The 14,657-nt window shown below is 49.1% G+C and overlaps 2 protein-coding genes across 5 annotated transcripts in view; one reads left to right on the top strand and one right to left on the bottom strand.

Annotated features, from left to right (window-relative positions):
• Positions 1 to 2,722, bottom strand: part of FAM222B (family with sequence similarity 222 member B) — a 56,904-nt gene extending 54,182 nt beyond the window's left edge. The window contains exon 1 of the mRNA XM_055577113.1: positions 2,584 to 2,722. The gene's annotated coding sequence lies outside the window, so the exon portion shown is untranslated. The remainder of the gene's footprint in view (positions 1 to 2,583) is intronic.
• Positions 2,723 to 7,963: 5,241 nt separating this feature from the next.
• On the top strand, positions 7,964 to 12,521 carry ERAL1 (Era like 12S mitochondrial rRNA chaperone 1). 4 transcript variants are annotated; one of them, XM_055577110.1, is made up of 10 exons: positions 7,964 to 8,310; positions 9,708 to 9,835; positions 9,953 to 10,027; positions 10,444 to 10,490; positions 10,653 to 10,714; positions 10,886 to 10,998; positions 11,086 to 11,334; positions 11,462 to 11,611; positions 11,721 to 11,801; positions 11,908 to 12,521. In XM_055577110.1, the coding sequence occupies exons 1-10, from the start codon at positions 8,028 to 8,030 to the stop codon at positions 12,028 to 12,030; spliced, it is 1,311 nt and encodes a 436-aa protein (XP_055433085.1). In that variant the 5' UTR covers positions 7,964 to 8,027; the 3' UTR covers positions 12,031 to 12,521. The 4 variants fall into 4 exon arrangements, with proteins under 4 accessions (XP_055433085.1, XP_055433086.1, XP_055433087.1 ...); XM_055577111.1 differs by having other exon boundaries at positions 9,953 to 10,030; positions 11,911 to 12,521; XM_055577109.1 differs by having other exon boundaries at positions 7,967 to 8,310; positions 9,953 to 10,030.
• The last annotated feature ends 2,136 nt before the right edge of the window (positions 12,522 to 14,657 follow it).

Here is a 14,657-nt window from a genome sequence, read left to right as displayed (position 1 = left end):
CTATCAAGAACCAAAACAAATGACAAAAAAAAAAATCCTTCTGCTCTTATTATTAATTAGTGGTTATAAAAATATCACAAAAGAGACTTCAGCTAAGGAATGGGCGGCAAGATCAGAAAGGATCTGAAGAAACAAAGGTTCTGTTTGCAAGCAAATATTCTCAGTAAAAGAAAAAGGGAGGTAAAAACACCATAATTTTGTTTTTAAATAGACTGCTTTAAAAAGGGTTCCCCCGAGGCATGAAATGTTTGCTTTTTTTAAGAAAAATGATTCATTTTATCAGAATGAACACGAGCTGGTAAACCTTATTCCTTTTATTTTAGCTCTTGTAACAGGCAATCAAGGCACTGACCATCCCCTTTCTCTCCCTCAGGGGAAGACTCCCTGTTCTGTAACAGTAATCTACTACATAAAAGGAACTACAAACAGGAAAGAGAATAGAAGGAGAGGACAGGAAATTCTCATCACAGCTGAACAAACCTCTATCATTTTAACATAATAGGGATGGCATTTATGGACTTGTCTGAACTGATGGAAATTTCCAATAGAGGGGAAAATGCATCATCAAAATTAAAAACAAACGTCCAACTATTAGAAATAAGATGGTTAGTTCTAACATTTTTACACCTCTACTTCATCTTCCATGTGGTAGACAAAGAATGAATTTGAATCCTGTAAATGACCTATGACAACAGTAACCACACACTTTCTTTTTTAAACTATCCTCCAAATAAGAAAAAGAAACTATCCTCTATTATGGACGGAGAATTTATTGGAAAAGCCAAGCAACTAGAGCAAAAAGTTTAAAATGATCTATTACTGTGTATTTCCAAGAAAGAGAAGTAAAACACATTTGACCAGACAGAGAAGTTAAAGGCAATGAGGGTTCATTTCCCCGTTCCTATAAAATAATTCATTCTCCTTATCTGTGAACCTTCAAGGATCTAATACAGCTACTCCCTACCTTTGGTCAGATGAAAGATAAATCACTCACTAATTTCCAAAAGACCTTGCCATTTCAAGCTCTCCATCCTCAGAGCTGGCAGAGCTGAAGCATCATCTCTTTCCGTCCTTTCGAAAGGAGTTTCACCTCTTTTTCAAAAGCTGTGACTAGAAAGCCATTTTCTCTCTCCCCCCAAGTACACAGTTTAACTCTGTCCTCTGCTTTGTCTACCCTAAACAACAAGAACGACGACAAAGCCTCAGGAGTGCTCCTTCAGTCCCTTAGAAACAAACCAGCCACCTCTCAGGCTTTTGCACAGCTGCTTCTGTCTTTCTCTGAGAGACACTCCACACTGGAGGTTTCCACAAGCAGGGTAACAAAAAGTGGAGCCTAAAAGCGGCTATATGCTATCTGACCTCGAAAACAGACACAGCGCCTTGGGGAAACCAGAGACTCTTGCAAAGAAAAACTTTTTTACAATTAAAAAAATAACAAACTGGGAAAACAAAACAAAATGTATTTGCACATCCCTCACCGTGCACCCCTCCCAGTTTGTCTCAAACTATTTTTTTTTTTTTCAACTCATAATAAAGCAGGTTAGTACCAACTGTGCTACAAGGGAACCGAATAGGCTGTGTTCATAAAGCATTTAACAGATTGGCCTTCCATTCTCTATTGCCTCCCTCTTGGGTGAGGACTACATACCATTTGTTAAAAAAAAAAAAAAATGCCTGAAAGTATGGCATTTTTCCTACACAAGTCTGTCTGATGGCTAATGTGTCACATCACAGAACAAACTGGTATTTCTGCACAGGATCTGCTGAGCCGATAAAGAAAACACGTCTGTGCCGATCGCTTTTACAAACAACATGCTTAGCCTTGACAAAGAAATCAGTCATTCCATTAATAACGGTAAAATCTAAAATCCAGTGATACTGCTGGTGATACAGCAACCTCGACACAGTCCTCACAATTTACAGTTTTTATAAACGAACTCAATCATATACGTGATGCTTACAAGATGAAACACATTACATCTTCCGAAGGTTCAGAAAGGTTAAGTGGGACCTGCCCAAGGTTATCTATCAGCTTTAACCAGCGATGGACGTGGATTCGAACCAGTCGGACGCTAAGCTCCTAGCTCTTTTCCCTAGACCCCTCCCAGCTTTAAACGACCCCCATCCTCTACCCAGAGTAGCCTATTACTCAGGGCGACCGGCTCTTCCCCGCCTGGACCAGAGTTGTCTTCTTCAGCTCCAGCAGGGCTTTTATCCTCCACTACCCTTCCCCCGCCCCGAGATCATTCTCTGAAAGAAGCGGAAAGGGAGAGGCGACCGAAAGCTTCTGGGGGAAGGGACGATGACACACGGGGGAGCGCGGGACACTGCCCCTGCGGTGGGCTCCTTCAGTCTGCAGCGCGCACCCCCTGACCTCCCCGAAGCCGTCCAGCCCTGGCGCTGGCGAGCTGACCACAGTGCCCCGAATCCTCCCATCATCACCTCAAACTGTCCCTCCCCCACGCCCCTTCGCCTCCGACAGGCAGAGCCCACCCCCCCTCCCCCAAGTCGGAGTATCCCTCCACCAGGAGTACCCCTCCACCTCTCCCTCCTGTCTCCCACCCTGCTCCCACCACCACTCACTGTCGGTGACTGGGCCCGGCCCTCATGGCTGCTCCGTTGCCGCCCGCCGCCGCCACCGCTGCTACACGCTCCGGCCCCTCAGTCACCGCCGCCGCCTTCGGGACTCGCCGGGAGCCGCTCCTGCGCCTGCGCAACCTGGAGCGCCGGGGCCCTCTCGGCCGTCCGCGCCTGCGCAACCCGCACCGGGGGCGTCTGCCTCAGTGCCTGATGCCCTGGACCCCTGGGTCTCAGGTGGACATGGCCGCTGGCTTCGAGGACTTAGTAAGCTTAGAGGCTCTGGTGGCTGCCCCAGGGTCTCAGGCTTCTGGAAGTTAGCGTGGGTTACTAAACGCGGTGCCCATAGGGGCCGTAGACTTAATCGTACTTCCAGGATTCTGGATCCTGCTTACACTTAAAGGATTGAATGCTCTGAGATGACCGCTGATAATAAGTTTAGGTTTCTTTCAAGAATACGATCACATCTAAAATGCATTGAGGGGTAACTGTGTAAGAGGTAACTTTGACATTCCTGAATACTCAAGTGCTCAGAAGCCCTGGGGATTTTGTCAGGGAGGTGACTACGCCTCTAATGCACAGGGACATGGCTAAGTTCAGTCTGTTTATCAAGCACATACAGTTTATGGGATGAAAACGCTCCAGGCATCTCATATGTGCCATCAAGGGGCTTATCAGGTTAATAGTTCCCTACTTTCCAACTCTTATTGTGGAGTCTGACTCTTGCAAATTGGTAAAAACTGGGCCTTTAGCCCAAGGAAAACCAGCTATCAGCCCCTAGACCACCACCTAGACCCTTGCCTTAGCATAACCCAACAAGAGACTAGGCTCAATTCAGTCCCAGGAATTCAACAATGCAAACTTTTTTTGGGGGGGACCATATCTCATGGCTTGTGGGATCTTACTTCCCCAACCAGGGATAGCACCTGGATCCTGGGCAGTGAAAGTGGGGAGTCCTAACCACTGGGAATCCAGGGAATTCCCCTCAACAATACAAACTTGAAAGCTGCAGCCAATGCACTGCAGTCAGAGGGAAGAGGAGATACAGGACTAAACTCTTCTTATCACCATGACTCTTCCTTCCTCCTCTAGCCCAGTCTCCTCTCTACAATTCAGAGTCTGGAGGGATAGAGACCAAGAGTTATTACTTGCAAAAGTATTATCCTTTGGAATGAGAGCACATTTGGCACCAGAGGGGAACTGCAGAGTCAGAAAGGAAGAAGAATCAATATCGACACTATGTCCTGATGAATGGATGACTAAAAAGAAAGCCATAGCTTACCCTGAAACTTCTGGGAACTGTGCCTTAACTCCCCCACCACATGCAGTCCCAGGGAAGGCCTGCTGCAATCTGTATGGAGATGACATATCTTCTTATATTTGAACTGTAAGGATCTCTGGAACCATTTCCCTATTTAAATTTCTTACCCAGGGCAGAATTGTGATTTGTTTTTTGTCTGCCAAGTATTCACTCACTATATCTCATGATAATCAAAGAATCACCCCTACTCCATTTTCAGACCATGTGGATGAGCACATAAGCTCAATCCCAAGTCATTCAGCTCATAACATTCCTTAAGTTAGAATGGTTGTTTCATGGATGGGCATGTAACCCAGTCAGAGTCAAAAATGCACAGAGTTCCTTCTGGGAAAGTCTGTTTCCCTTTCCCACTAACACTGGATATAAGAAGATGTATAATAATATCTGATACTGCTCCAGCTATGTTGACACCAGCAAGGGAGCACCAATCCAAAAAAAGATATAATTTATTCATTCACTGAACAATGTGCCAGACACTGTTCTAGGTGCAGGAGACACAGTAGTGACATATATATATATATATATATATATATATATATATACACACACATACACACACACACACAAATTATACACATTCTTTGTCCTCATAGAATTTATAGTCTAGTAGAGGACATATAATAATAGGAGCAGGCACACAGCATTTACAATGTGCCTAGCACTGTTCTAAGTAAACACTTTACACGTATGTGTGTGGGTGAAAGTTGCTCAGTTGTGTCTAACTCTTTGCAACCCCGTGTATTGTATAGCCCATCAGGCTCCTCTGTCCATGGAATTCTTCAGGCAAGAATATTGGAGTAGGTAGCCATTCCCTCCTCCAGGAGATCTTCCTGACCTAGGGATCAAACTCAGGTGGTTTGCATTGCAGGCAGGCAGATTCTTTACCGTCTGAGGCACCAGAAAAGCCCACTTTACACATATAAGTACTCTTAATTGTAATAACCCTCTTTTATAACATAACAGTAATCATTATGCCTGTTTTATAGATGAAGAAACTGCAGTAAAGAGAAGTTACTTGCCCTGGGCCACACAGTGAATAATGGGGCTGAGAACCAGAGCCAGGCTGTCTGGCTCAGTTATCTGTGTGCTCAATCAGTGTATTGTTAACTGCTTTGTCATAGGAGGATAAAGGATCCTATAAGAAAATGTAACCTATCATGGAAGGAAGAGCCTATGGAAAGACCTGGAAGCGAGAGAGAATACCATGCAATTGGGGGACTAAAAAAAATTCAGTCGAACTCAAAAAGAAGAGTAAAAGAGATGAGACTGGCAAAGTAAGCTGGAGCCACATTAACTGGTTTACACTTTTTCATGAAGGCACTGAAGCAAGGAAGTTACTTGGTTAGATTGGGGCCATCAGGAGATAGGTAAGACCCTGAAAAGCCCTGAGCAGTCTCATAGCATTCCAGACACTGCATCAGAATCATTGCAGGAGTGGTAAATGCTGTGAAGAAAAGCCTGTCTGAGAAAGTGACATTTTTGCTGAAACCTGAATGGGAAGCAGAAGCCAAATCTAAAACATAGGAGGCAGGAACAGCAGGTATAAAGGCCCTGAGGCAGAAATGAGCTTGGTATAATCAAGAGATGGAAAGAAAGCTAGTTTGCCTGATGCCTTGGGAGTGGAAGTAAGCAGAGCTAGATGCATGCAAGGATTTGGACTTATCTAGCTGTAATTGGAGTCCCTTAGAAGGTTTTAAGCTCCATCTCCTTCAAATTCTATCTCCTTAGATCTCTGGAATCCATTTGCTTCTCTCCACCATCTTCACTGCACTATTTTAGTGAGAAGGATAAAATGACACCTATTAGAAAAGGACTTGATGGGTCAGGGAAGGTGGGGTTTTTTTTGTTGTTGTTTTTTTTAACTCATTTCCCCTAATTTTTTATGTTATTCCTGAGATTCTTCCAGTGTTATCTGTTGCCATCACTGTGGTACTTAGTATGTGTTCCTTGGGTGATTTTATGTTTACATAGCTAAGTTCTTCAACTACTGTTTAACCTGAAATTCCCCTTTATTTTAATTGCAGTTGAAATGGTATTTCACCTAACTGTTCATGAAACACTATTTCTATTTTTCTGATTGTTGGCTGTCTCGTATTTAGTAGCATCTTGTTTTTTGGACACCCATATGCCCAAAGAACATCCGGAATATCATGTTCCAAAAAGTCCATTTCTTCTACAAACAGAGAAGGCAGCCTGAAAGCTGGAGCCTGACACCATTTGCAAATCATCAGTGCATTTGACTGCCCAAGGCTCTGTCAGTCTGTGTCACTTAGAGCTTATCGAACACTCAGCCTTCATTCCCACAACAGCAGTCTGGCCAGTTGGTTCTTACCATCCTCCAACAATTCTCCCATCTCTGTCCTATATCATCAATTTCTTCCTCTTTACTAGGTCGCTACCATAAGCAAACAAAAACCTACCATCTTAAAAAAAAAAAAAAAAAAGTAAATCCTCTCTTAACTCCACTCCTCTTTCCCTCTCTTCTATTACCACTCTCTCTTGCTCTGCTCCTCTGGGAAGTTTCCCCTGCGCTAAATCGCTTCAGTTGTGTCTGACTCTGCGACCCCATGGACTGTAGCCTACCAGGCTCCTCTGTTCATGGGATTCTCCAGGCAAGAATACTGGGGTAGGTTACCATGTCCTCTGCCTGGGGATCTTCCTGACCCAGGGATTGAACCCAAATCTCCTATTTCTTCTGCATTGGCAGGCAAGTTCTTTAGTACTAGCACCATCTAGGAAGGTCCTGCTACTGCTGCTGCTGCTGCTAAGTCGTTGTCCGGCTACCCTCAATTCCTCTCCCCTCACTCTCTCTTGGAGAAGGAAATGGCACCCCACTCCAGTATTCGTGCCTGGAAAATCCCATGGACGGAGGAGCCTGGCGGGCTGTAGTCCATGGGGTCTTTAAGAGTCGGACACGGCTGAGCTACTTCACTTTCACTTTTCACTTTCGTGCATTGGAGAAGGAAATGGCAACCCACTCCAGTATTCTTGCCTGGAGAATCCCAGGGAAGGGAGAGCCTGGTGCGCTGCCGTCTATGGGGTCGCGCAGAGTCGGACACGACTGAAGCGACTTAGCAGCAGCAGCAGCACTCTCTCTCTTAAATCCACTCGGTTTAGGCTTTCACGCAAACCATCCCACTGAAACTGGCCCTGTCAGGTCACAGGTCGGGTATCTCTCTATCTCTCTTTCTCCCTTTCTCTCTCTCTCTCTCATACACACACACGAAGCTCCCAGGATACAAGTCCCGTGCTGGAGATTTTTGTCCGTTTTGTTCTTTGTTGTATCCTCAACACCTCCAATCCTCGCGACATTTCTCTCTCAATTCCAAAAGTCTGACTGAGGCGTCAAAGGATGAAGAGAGGGCTTAGGGCCACAAATCAGCCAAGGTATATCAGGATCCTAGGCAGCTAAGACAATCCCGGAGATCCTTGGTGACTAAGCAGCTTCTTCTCCTTTTCCAGACCCTCTGGTTTTTCTCCAGAAAGGATGGCCTCAGAGAGGAGGTAGTAGCCGAGGTTTATAGGAGGGAAATCCGGGTTTACTGCTTATCGGGACCACAGACCCCACAGACCACTCCTTACAGGAGGCTCCCGTAAAGCTAAGGCACAGATTGCCAGAGGCCGCTGCCGACGCTAGGCCAAACCGAGGGCCACTGGGTGGGGGTCATGCAAGCCTCAGGCTGGAGAGGACTAAAAAGAACCTCAGCGGGAGCGGTACAAGGTCCCCCGCCTCCGGATCATTACTTCTACGCTGCGCGAGTTTCTCCTGCTTACAGAAGTCGGACGCTAAGAGAAAGATTTTGCCGCTCTGCCTCGTGGGAGATGTAGTCTTTCATGAGGCAGGGCTAGAAAGGCCTTTTACAAAACTTTGGCAGGAGAAGAATAAAACACGATGCATATCGGAGTCCAAAACGATTGTGATGCTCACACCAACTCTGAATACACTTTCCCCCCTTTTCTTAGCCTCGGGCCGTCTCCAGAGAGGATCCTACCCCACTCCACCTCCAACGTCCCATGCTCCTCCGCTCTGTTTGGGCCGATCTAGCTCTCTCCTGCTCGCTCGCTTCTCCGCCGCGCTGTCCAATCGTAGGTGCGTTCCCAGCAGTTCCCGGAGTGCCTTGCGTCTGCCATGGCTGCCTCCAGCTGGCGCGGGGCTGTGCTCCTTCGAACCGTGTCGGGGCTCTGGCAGGCAGGTCCTGATGCTGCGAGGGAGTGGATGACCCGGCTCCCCTCTCTCTTGGGTTTTCAGCAGAGGTGCGTTTCCTGTTTAGCGGGCCCGGCCTTCTCTGGTCCCCGCCTGGCTTCGGCTTCACGCCCTAACGGCCAGAACTCAGCCCTGGATTGTTTCCTCGGACTCTCTCAGCCAGACAACTCGTTGCCTTTTCGCGTCCCCGCCGTGTCCGTACACAGAGGTAAAGAATGCAGATAAATTTGTCCGCGACTGTCACGGCTTTAGCACTGCAAGTCCCATGTTAAGGAAACCTCTCAGTCTCTGGGGCTATCATCTTTGGCTCTGTATTGTAGAAGATAATCTTGAGGACCCGAGAGATAGAGGCGAGCAGTGAAGGATCTCACAGGAAAGAAATACTAGGTTCTAAGAGTTTTCGAGCTAGAAGGAACCGATCTATTCCCAACCAGCGACGCCCACAAAGAGCAGGAAATTGAAGGGCCACAGGATGGCAGAGTTGTGGCTCTCTCTCCCAACATGGGGCGCAAACTCGACCCCAAAGTGCCCCATCTACTTATCAAGACACGGAGTTACAGTTGATCCTTGAACAACTGGGGGCAGAGATATTAAACATGCTGAACCCGCGCAATCGAAAGTCCTTGTATAACGTATTATTGGCCCTCCATAAATGCAGTTCCTTACATACCCACAATTCCAGATCCAAGGATTCAACCAAGTACAGAAACCAACATTTAATGGGGGGATGGGGAGGGCGGAATCCTATGTGTAAGTGGACCAGCCCAGTTCAAACCCATGTTGTTTAATGGTCAACTATAAATAGCACTCTCTATTCTTCAAGTAGCATAGACTAGAGGCTGAACACAAAAACTGGTCATTGCGATGCAGTGTCATAGGAGGGAATACCGAAAGACTTGGAGAGCCTTCATAGTACCCTTCTTAGGGTGAGACAGCTGAGGGAATTTCTGGCTTTATCTGGTATGGTGATACTTTCACACATGTGCATACATTTACTGGGCACACAATATGATTTCACCAGGTTATTGAGTGCCAGGCGTTGTACTGAGATGTTTTACACAACTGTCAGTTGTCAAAAGAAGGTTATACAGTAATTGAGTACCATTGATATCATTTGTTTTACATATGACAAAACGAGAAAATTTGATAAAGGCATATAAACAAACTAATGGGCAAACAAAATCTCAAAGCCAGGTCTCGACTTCAACCTGGTGCACTAATCTCTTATCCATACTCTTTTTGTGGACAGGTAGGGCTATGTACTGGAGAAGGCAATGGCACCCCACTCCAGTACTCTTGCCTGGAAAATCCCATGGACGAAGGAGCCTGGTAGGCTGCAGTCCATGGGGTTGCTGAGGAGTTGGACACGGCTGAGCGACTTCACTTTCACTTTTCACTTTCATGCACTGGAGAAGGAAATGGCAACCCACTCCAGTGTTCTTGCCTGGAAAATCCCAGGGATGGGGGAGCCTGGTGGGCTGCCATCTCTGGGGTCACACAGAGTCGGACACGACTGGAGCAACTTAGCAGCAGCAGCAGGGCTGTGTACCTGACGGGGGATCCAGATTGCACTGCCTCTCACTCCCCTCCTGTCTCCTTATGCAGATGAGCAAGATCTCCTCTTGGTTCATCGCCCCGACATGCCTGAGAACCCCCGAGTCCTACGAGTGGTCCTCCTGGGTGCCCCAAATGCAGGAAAGTCTACACTCTCCAACCAGCTGCTGGGCCGAAAAGTATGCTGCATCCTTGACCCTTCCCCCTCCCCTTTTCATTTCTCACTTCTTACTGTGCCTTCGTGGATTGTTCCAGAGGGATCCAGGACCTCACTTGGGATTTCTTTCTTCCGGCAGGTGTTCCCTGTCTCCAAGAAAGTGCACACCACTCGCAGTCAAGCTCTGGGGGTCATCACAGAGAAAGAGACCCAGGTGGTGGGTACTTGCAATGGATGTCCAGCAAACAAGACAGAGGGTGAAGCTAAGATAGTCTCCCTTAACGATTGGACCCTTCAAAAATGATGTTTAGATGCACTTTTCTTAGGGAAGGGGGTGCTCTTCCTTTAGACCTGGAGCAGTTCTCTCTCTTGCCTTACCCCTCTGGTATCTAGTCACAGAGGTCTCATTGCCTCTTTACTGCTTCCTAATATTCCATATATTCACAGTTCTCCTCCTCCTGGATCCCGTGTATTGACAGAAGTAAAACAGCTGGAGGATAAAAATCTAAAGTCAGCTCAGCCAAGAAGTGGGGGCAGGCTCCTGACATCAAGGGTGGGTGGCTTTTCACTCCCCAGTCATAATCTTTCCTCCTGGGGTTGGGGACCTGGGCATCTCTTTCCTGATTTTAGATCCTACTTGACACACCTGGCCTCATCAGCCCTGCTAAACAGAAAAGGTAACAGCTGGGGGAACAGGGAGTCGTTGGGGGGAAAGGTGTTGAAGAGAGAGTGGGGCGATTCCATCCTAGGGGCTGGAAGACCCCCTGTCACGCCCCACCCCTCCTCAGGAATGCATCAGTCACCAGACCCTTCCTGACCTGTGTGTGTCTGTCCCTTAGGCACCATCTGGAGCTCTCCTTGTTGGAAGATCCGTGGAAGAGCATGGAATCTGCTGACCTGGGTTAGGCTCAGGCTAGGGATCTGAGGCCCAGTTTACATGGCCATGGCCTGTCATTCCTGGTAGTCTGGGGGGTTGGGGGTTGGCCAGATGCCATACCCTGGAAGTTTTATCAGTGGGTGGGGGAAAGAGTGATCATAACCTTGTCCTCCTCCATACGCTGCTGACTGCCAGTTGTGGTACTTGTGGATGTCTCGGACAAGTGGACTCGGAACCAGCTCAGTCCCCAGGTGCTCCGGTGCTTGACCCAGTTTTCCCAAGTCCCCAGCATCCTTGTCATGAACAAGGTGAGCCCCACCTACCTGAGGAAGGGGTCTCCTTCGAGGAGACTGACCTTCACTGACCACAGTCTTCTGCCCATCACGCACCCCCAGGTTGATTGCCTGAAGCAGAAGTCCGTTCTCCTAGAGCTCACAGCCACCCTCACTGAAGGTGTAGTCAACGGCAAGAAGCTCAAAACGAGGCAGGCCTTGCGCTCACAGCCAGGCACCCACTGCCCTAGCCCAGCAGCTCAGGGCCCAAACCCACAGCCTGTGAGAGACCCTCAGCAGATGGGCTGGCCCCACTTCCAGGAGATCTTCATGTTGTCAGCCCTAAGCCAGGAGGATGTAAAAACACTGAAGGTCAGTTAGCCTGGCTCTTGGTGTGCACCAGGTGAAGACAAGCCTCAAGAGTTCCTCCTGGAAGTGAGAGTGAAAGGGAAGTCCCGCTTGGGACTGATATACTGACTTCTTCCCTCTCTGCCCATAGCAATACCTCCTGGCACAGGCCCGGCCAGGGCCCTGGGAGTTCCACAGTGAGGTCCTCACCAGCCAGACACCTGAGGAAATCTGTGCCAACATGATCCGAGAGAAGCTCTTGGAGTACCTGCCCGAGGAGGTGCCCTACAACGTACAGCAGGTGTGGGCACAGTGAGGGGTCCGGGGGCTCCACCTGGAGCAGGGCAGCTAGGTCCCCAAGAGCAGGGCTAGGGGACCTGCCTGACCAGTCACGATGTCTCCCTGTGCAGAAAACGGTGGTCTGGGATGAAGGGCCAGGTGGGGAGCTGGTGATCGAGCAGAATCTTCTGGTGCCCAAAGAATCTCACATGGTGAGCAGGCCTGGGCTTGGAGGAAGGACCAGGACTCTGTTAGGCAGAGGTTCTTCCCGACTGCCTGATAGCCAGCTCACGGCCCTCTTTTTGACCCCACCCTCAGAAGATCCTGATTGGTCCGAAGGGGTACCTGATCGCTCAGATCGCACAGGAGGTGGGCCGCGACCTCATGAACATCTTCCTCTGTGAAGTTCAGCTCCGCCTGTCTGTGAAACTCCTCAAGTGACCACCCTCCACTGTCTTTTCCAAGACGTCCCCGCCCAAGCTGCTGGCGGGAGCCACTAACCAGAACTGCCTGCAGGGCCTGGGGCCAGGCATGGACACCAATAGGCTGACTGACTGCTGGCTGGCCTGCCTGAGTCTGCACCACATCTGCCAAGTCATGCCTTCCTGCTGGAGCCTTCCTCCTTCAACCTGCTTTAGCTGGGTTCCCAGGTGGTTCCTCTGCTTGGGGCTATAGCTACTTGGGTCTTAGAAGCTGGCCCTTTGGTGCAGAGCACTGCTTCCCACTGGCTTTGGGCCCAGAGTCTCTGAGTTGCCAGTTGTCAGCAAAGAGGAGACCTTTCCCCTCTGCACTCAGTTCATCCACCTGGCAGTTGTGTAAGGACCCATGTGTCCTGAGTGAGATAGTGCCCCTCATCTACTCCTCAAGTCCTTGATCCCTCCCACCCCACCCCATCTCCAGTCTCAAACGCGAATAAAGTTCAAAGACAAACATTCTGGTTCTCATCTTTATTTCTTTAGAACAGGAAAGAGAAAACTCACTCATTCCCTCACCCCCACCCCGTGGTCTGAGCTGGAGCTTCCCTCCCTTTGGTAGTCTGCTCCAGGGATCCAAACAATCTTCTTGGCACGTTTTCTGGGTGCAGCAAGAGAACCGTTACCATTACTAAACTCAGTAATGGTAACGGTTTCCTCGCCACCCCAAGTGCCCTGGCGGTCGGCAGGCTGTGATAGGCAGAGCAGTGAGCATGGTGGGCTTAACAGCAACCCCTGGCCTCCTCCGCTGGCTCCAGAGCTGGGAGCACCCGGACTAGTACATCATCTATACTGTAGTGTCTCATCGCAAACTTACAGTATATGATGATATCCCAGTCAGGGCCCTGCGGGAGGCGCAGGAAGCATGGCTCAGAGAACGAGGGGCAGAGAGAGCCAGGCACTAGGGGCGGAGCAGGACAGGGCCAGGCTGGACACACAGAGCCCCCCACTCCCTGGGAGACATCGACTCTCTGATCAAGGACACCCTGAAGGGGACTTATCCAAAGAGCCTTTCAGAGCTAGGGTCTGTTGAGAACTTAGGGACCCAGCGCTGGTGTGAAACAAGCCCGAGATCACAATGAAGCAGAAGATTCCCTCTGATCAGACCCACAAGCAGACAGAGCCAGAGGAGGAACACTTACCTGGAGCTGAAACTGCAGACCAAGGAGGCCTTTAGAAGTAGGGAGGCCCTGTCCCTGCCTCTCCACCCAAGCTGCCCCTTTTTAATGCACCCGCTGGCCCCTCCCCTTGGGTGGGGTACTTTTCCCGGGCTCTGGAAGGCTCTATCTCTTAACCCTTTCCTTGCTAGTCTCCTTGGACTGAGGACTATTGGCCCTTCTTCCCATTAGGCCCTTTGTCACATATTCTTTTATGGAACTTGTTAAGCTTAGGAGCCACCCTCCACTCTCATCCATGAAACTGGTCACCCATCTGCTAGGAGGAGAAAAAAAAAACAACCTCACCCCAGCCATCCTTTAGGGCTTAATTACTGATCAGAGCCCTGGGAAGGTAGTGGTGGTGGGTTCCAGTGTTAGGAATGTAAAGAATCCTCCTGCCAATGCAGAAGACTTAAGAGACATAGGTTGGGTTCGATCCCTGGCTTGGGAAGATCCCCTGGAGAAGGGAATGGCAACCCACTCCAGTATTCTTGCCTGGAGAATTTCATGGACAGAGGAGCCTGGCGGGCTATAGTCCATGGAGTCACAAAGAATTGGACACAACTGAAGCAACTAAGCATGCATGTTAGTTTGAATCTCTGTAAGACAGGGAGAGTCCTGACAGCTGGATTTTGGGGCAAGCTCTGACCTAAATTCCAGTCCCCAGGCCCCTTCTATGTTTCTGCTGAGCCTAAGAAGGCCAGAGCCCTTGCCAACCTCTGCCATGGCAAGGTTCTGTAAGTGGAAGGATCCTCTCCTGGGAGATGTGAGGGCAACTGAATCCCAAGCTCATGTGGGAGCCAGCCTAGGAATGGGTAGGGGCCTGTTCTTCAAAGCTCATGGCCCCTAGGGTGAGAGCCTGGCCGTATTGGTTCTCTGCCTCTGGGGAAGGTGAGTCTCTTGGAGTAGCAACTTCTCAAAGCGGAGCCTCTGTAACTTGGACTCCCATTCTGGGGAACACCTGGGCCTCTCTGCTTCCTCTCCTTCCTCCCTCCTAGACCATCTGGTATGTGTGCTGAGAGGCAGTTACACCTCTGTGGGGGCAGATGAGGCCAAGATGGGGAATGAGAGGGAGAGACTCAACCTTCTTTTGGTTTCTTGGAGGTATTTTACCTCCTGTCACAGAACCTTGGCACATGCTCTTCCCTGTTTGGCACAATCTTCCCTCCTTTCTTGTCTCCTTAACTCCTGTTCTCTCTTTAGATCTCGAAGTGTTATCTCTGCAGGGAAGTCTTCCCTGGCTAAATTCCCCTGTTGCGGGCTCACCTGTTTGTGTGGTTATTCACATTAAGCAAATTTTCACAAGGGCCTGCTTTATTCACTGATGTCTCTCTACTGTAATGAAAGTGAAAGTGTTAGTCACTCCGGTCATGTCTGACTCTTTATGACCCCATGGACAGAGGACCCCACGGGCAGTCTGTAGCCCGCCAGGCTCCTC

This window comes from Bubalus kerabau, chromosome 4 (genome assembly GCF_029407905.1).
Source record: "Bubalus kerabau isolate K-KA32 ecotype Philippines breed swamp buffalo chromosome 4, PCC_UOA_SB_1v2, whole genome shotgun sequence".
NCBI classification, from domain to species: domain Eukaryota; kingdom Metazoa; phylum Chordata; class Mammalia; order Artiodactyla; family Bovidae; genus Bubalus; species Bubalus kerabau.
This window is presented reverse-complemented; position numbering and strand designations above follow the sequence as displayed.

What these genes read in the sequence shown, in the direction of transcription:
- ERAL1 (XM_055577109.1), top strand. Translation starts at nt 8,028, where the DNA reads ATGGCTGCCTCCAGCTGGCGCGGGGCTGTGCTCCTTCGAACCGTGTCG. An exon ending in AGCCCTGCTAAACAGAAAAG is followed by an intron (nt 10,491 to 10,652) that starts GTAACAGCTGGG and finishes TCTGTCCCTTAG; the next exon opens with GCACCATCTGGAGCTCTCCT. An exon ending in AGGATGTAAAAACACTGAAG is followed by an intron (nt 11,335 to 11,461) that starts GTCAGTTAGCCT and finishes CTCTGCCCATAG; the next exon opens with CAATACCTCCTGGCACAGGC.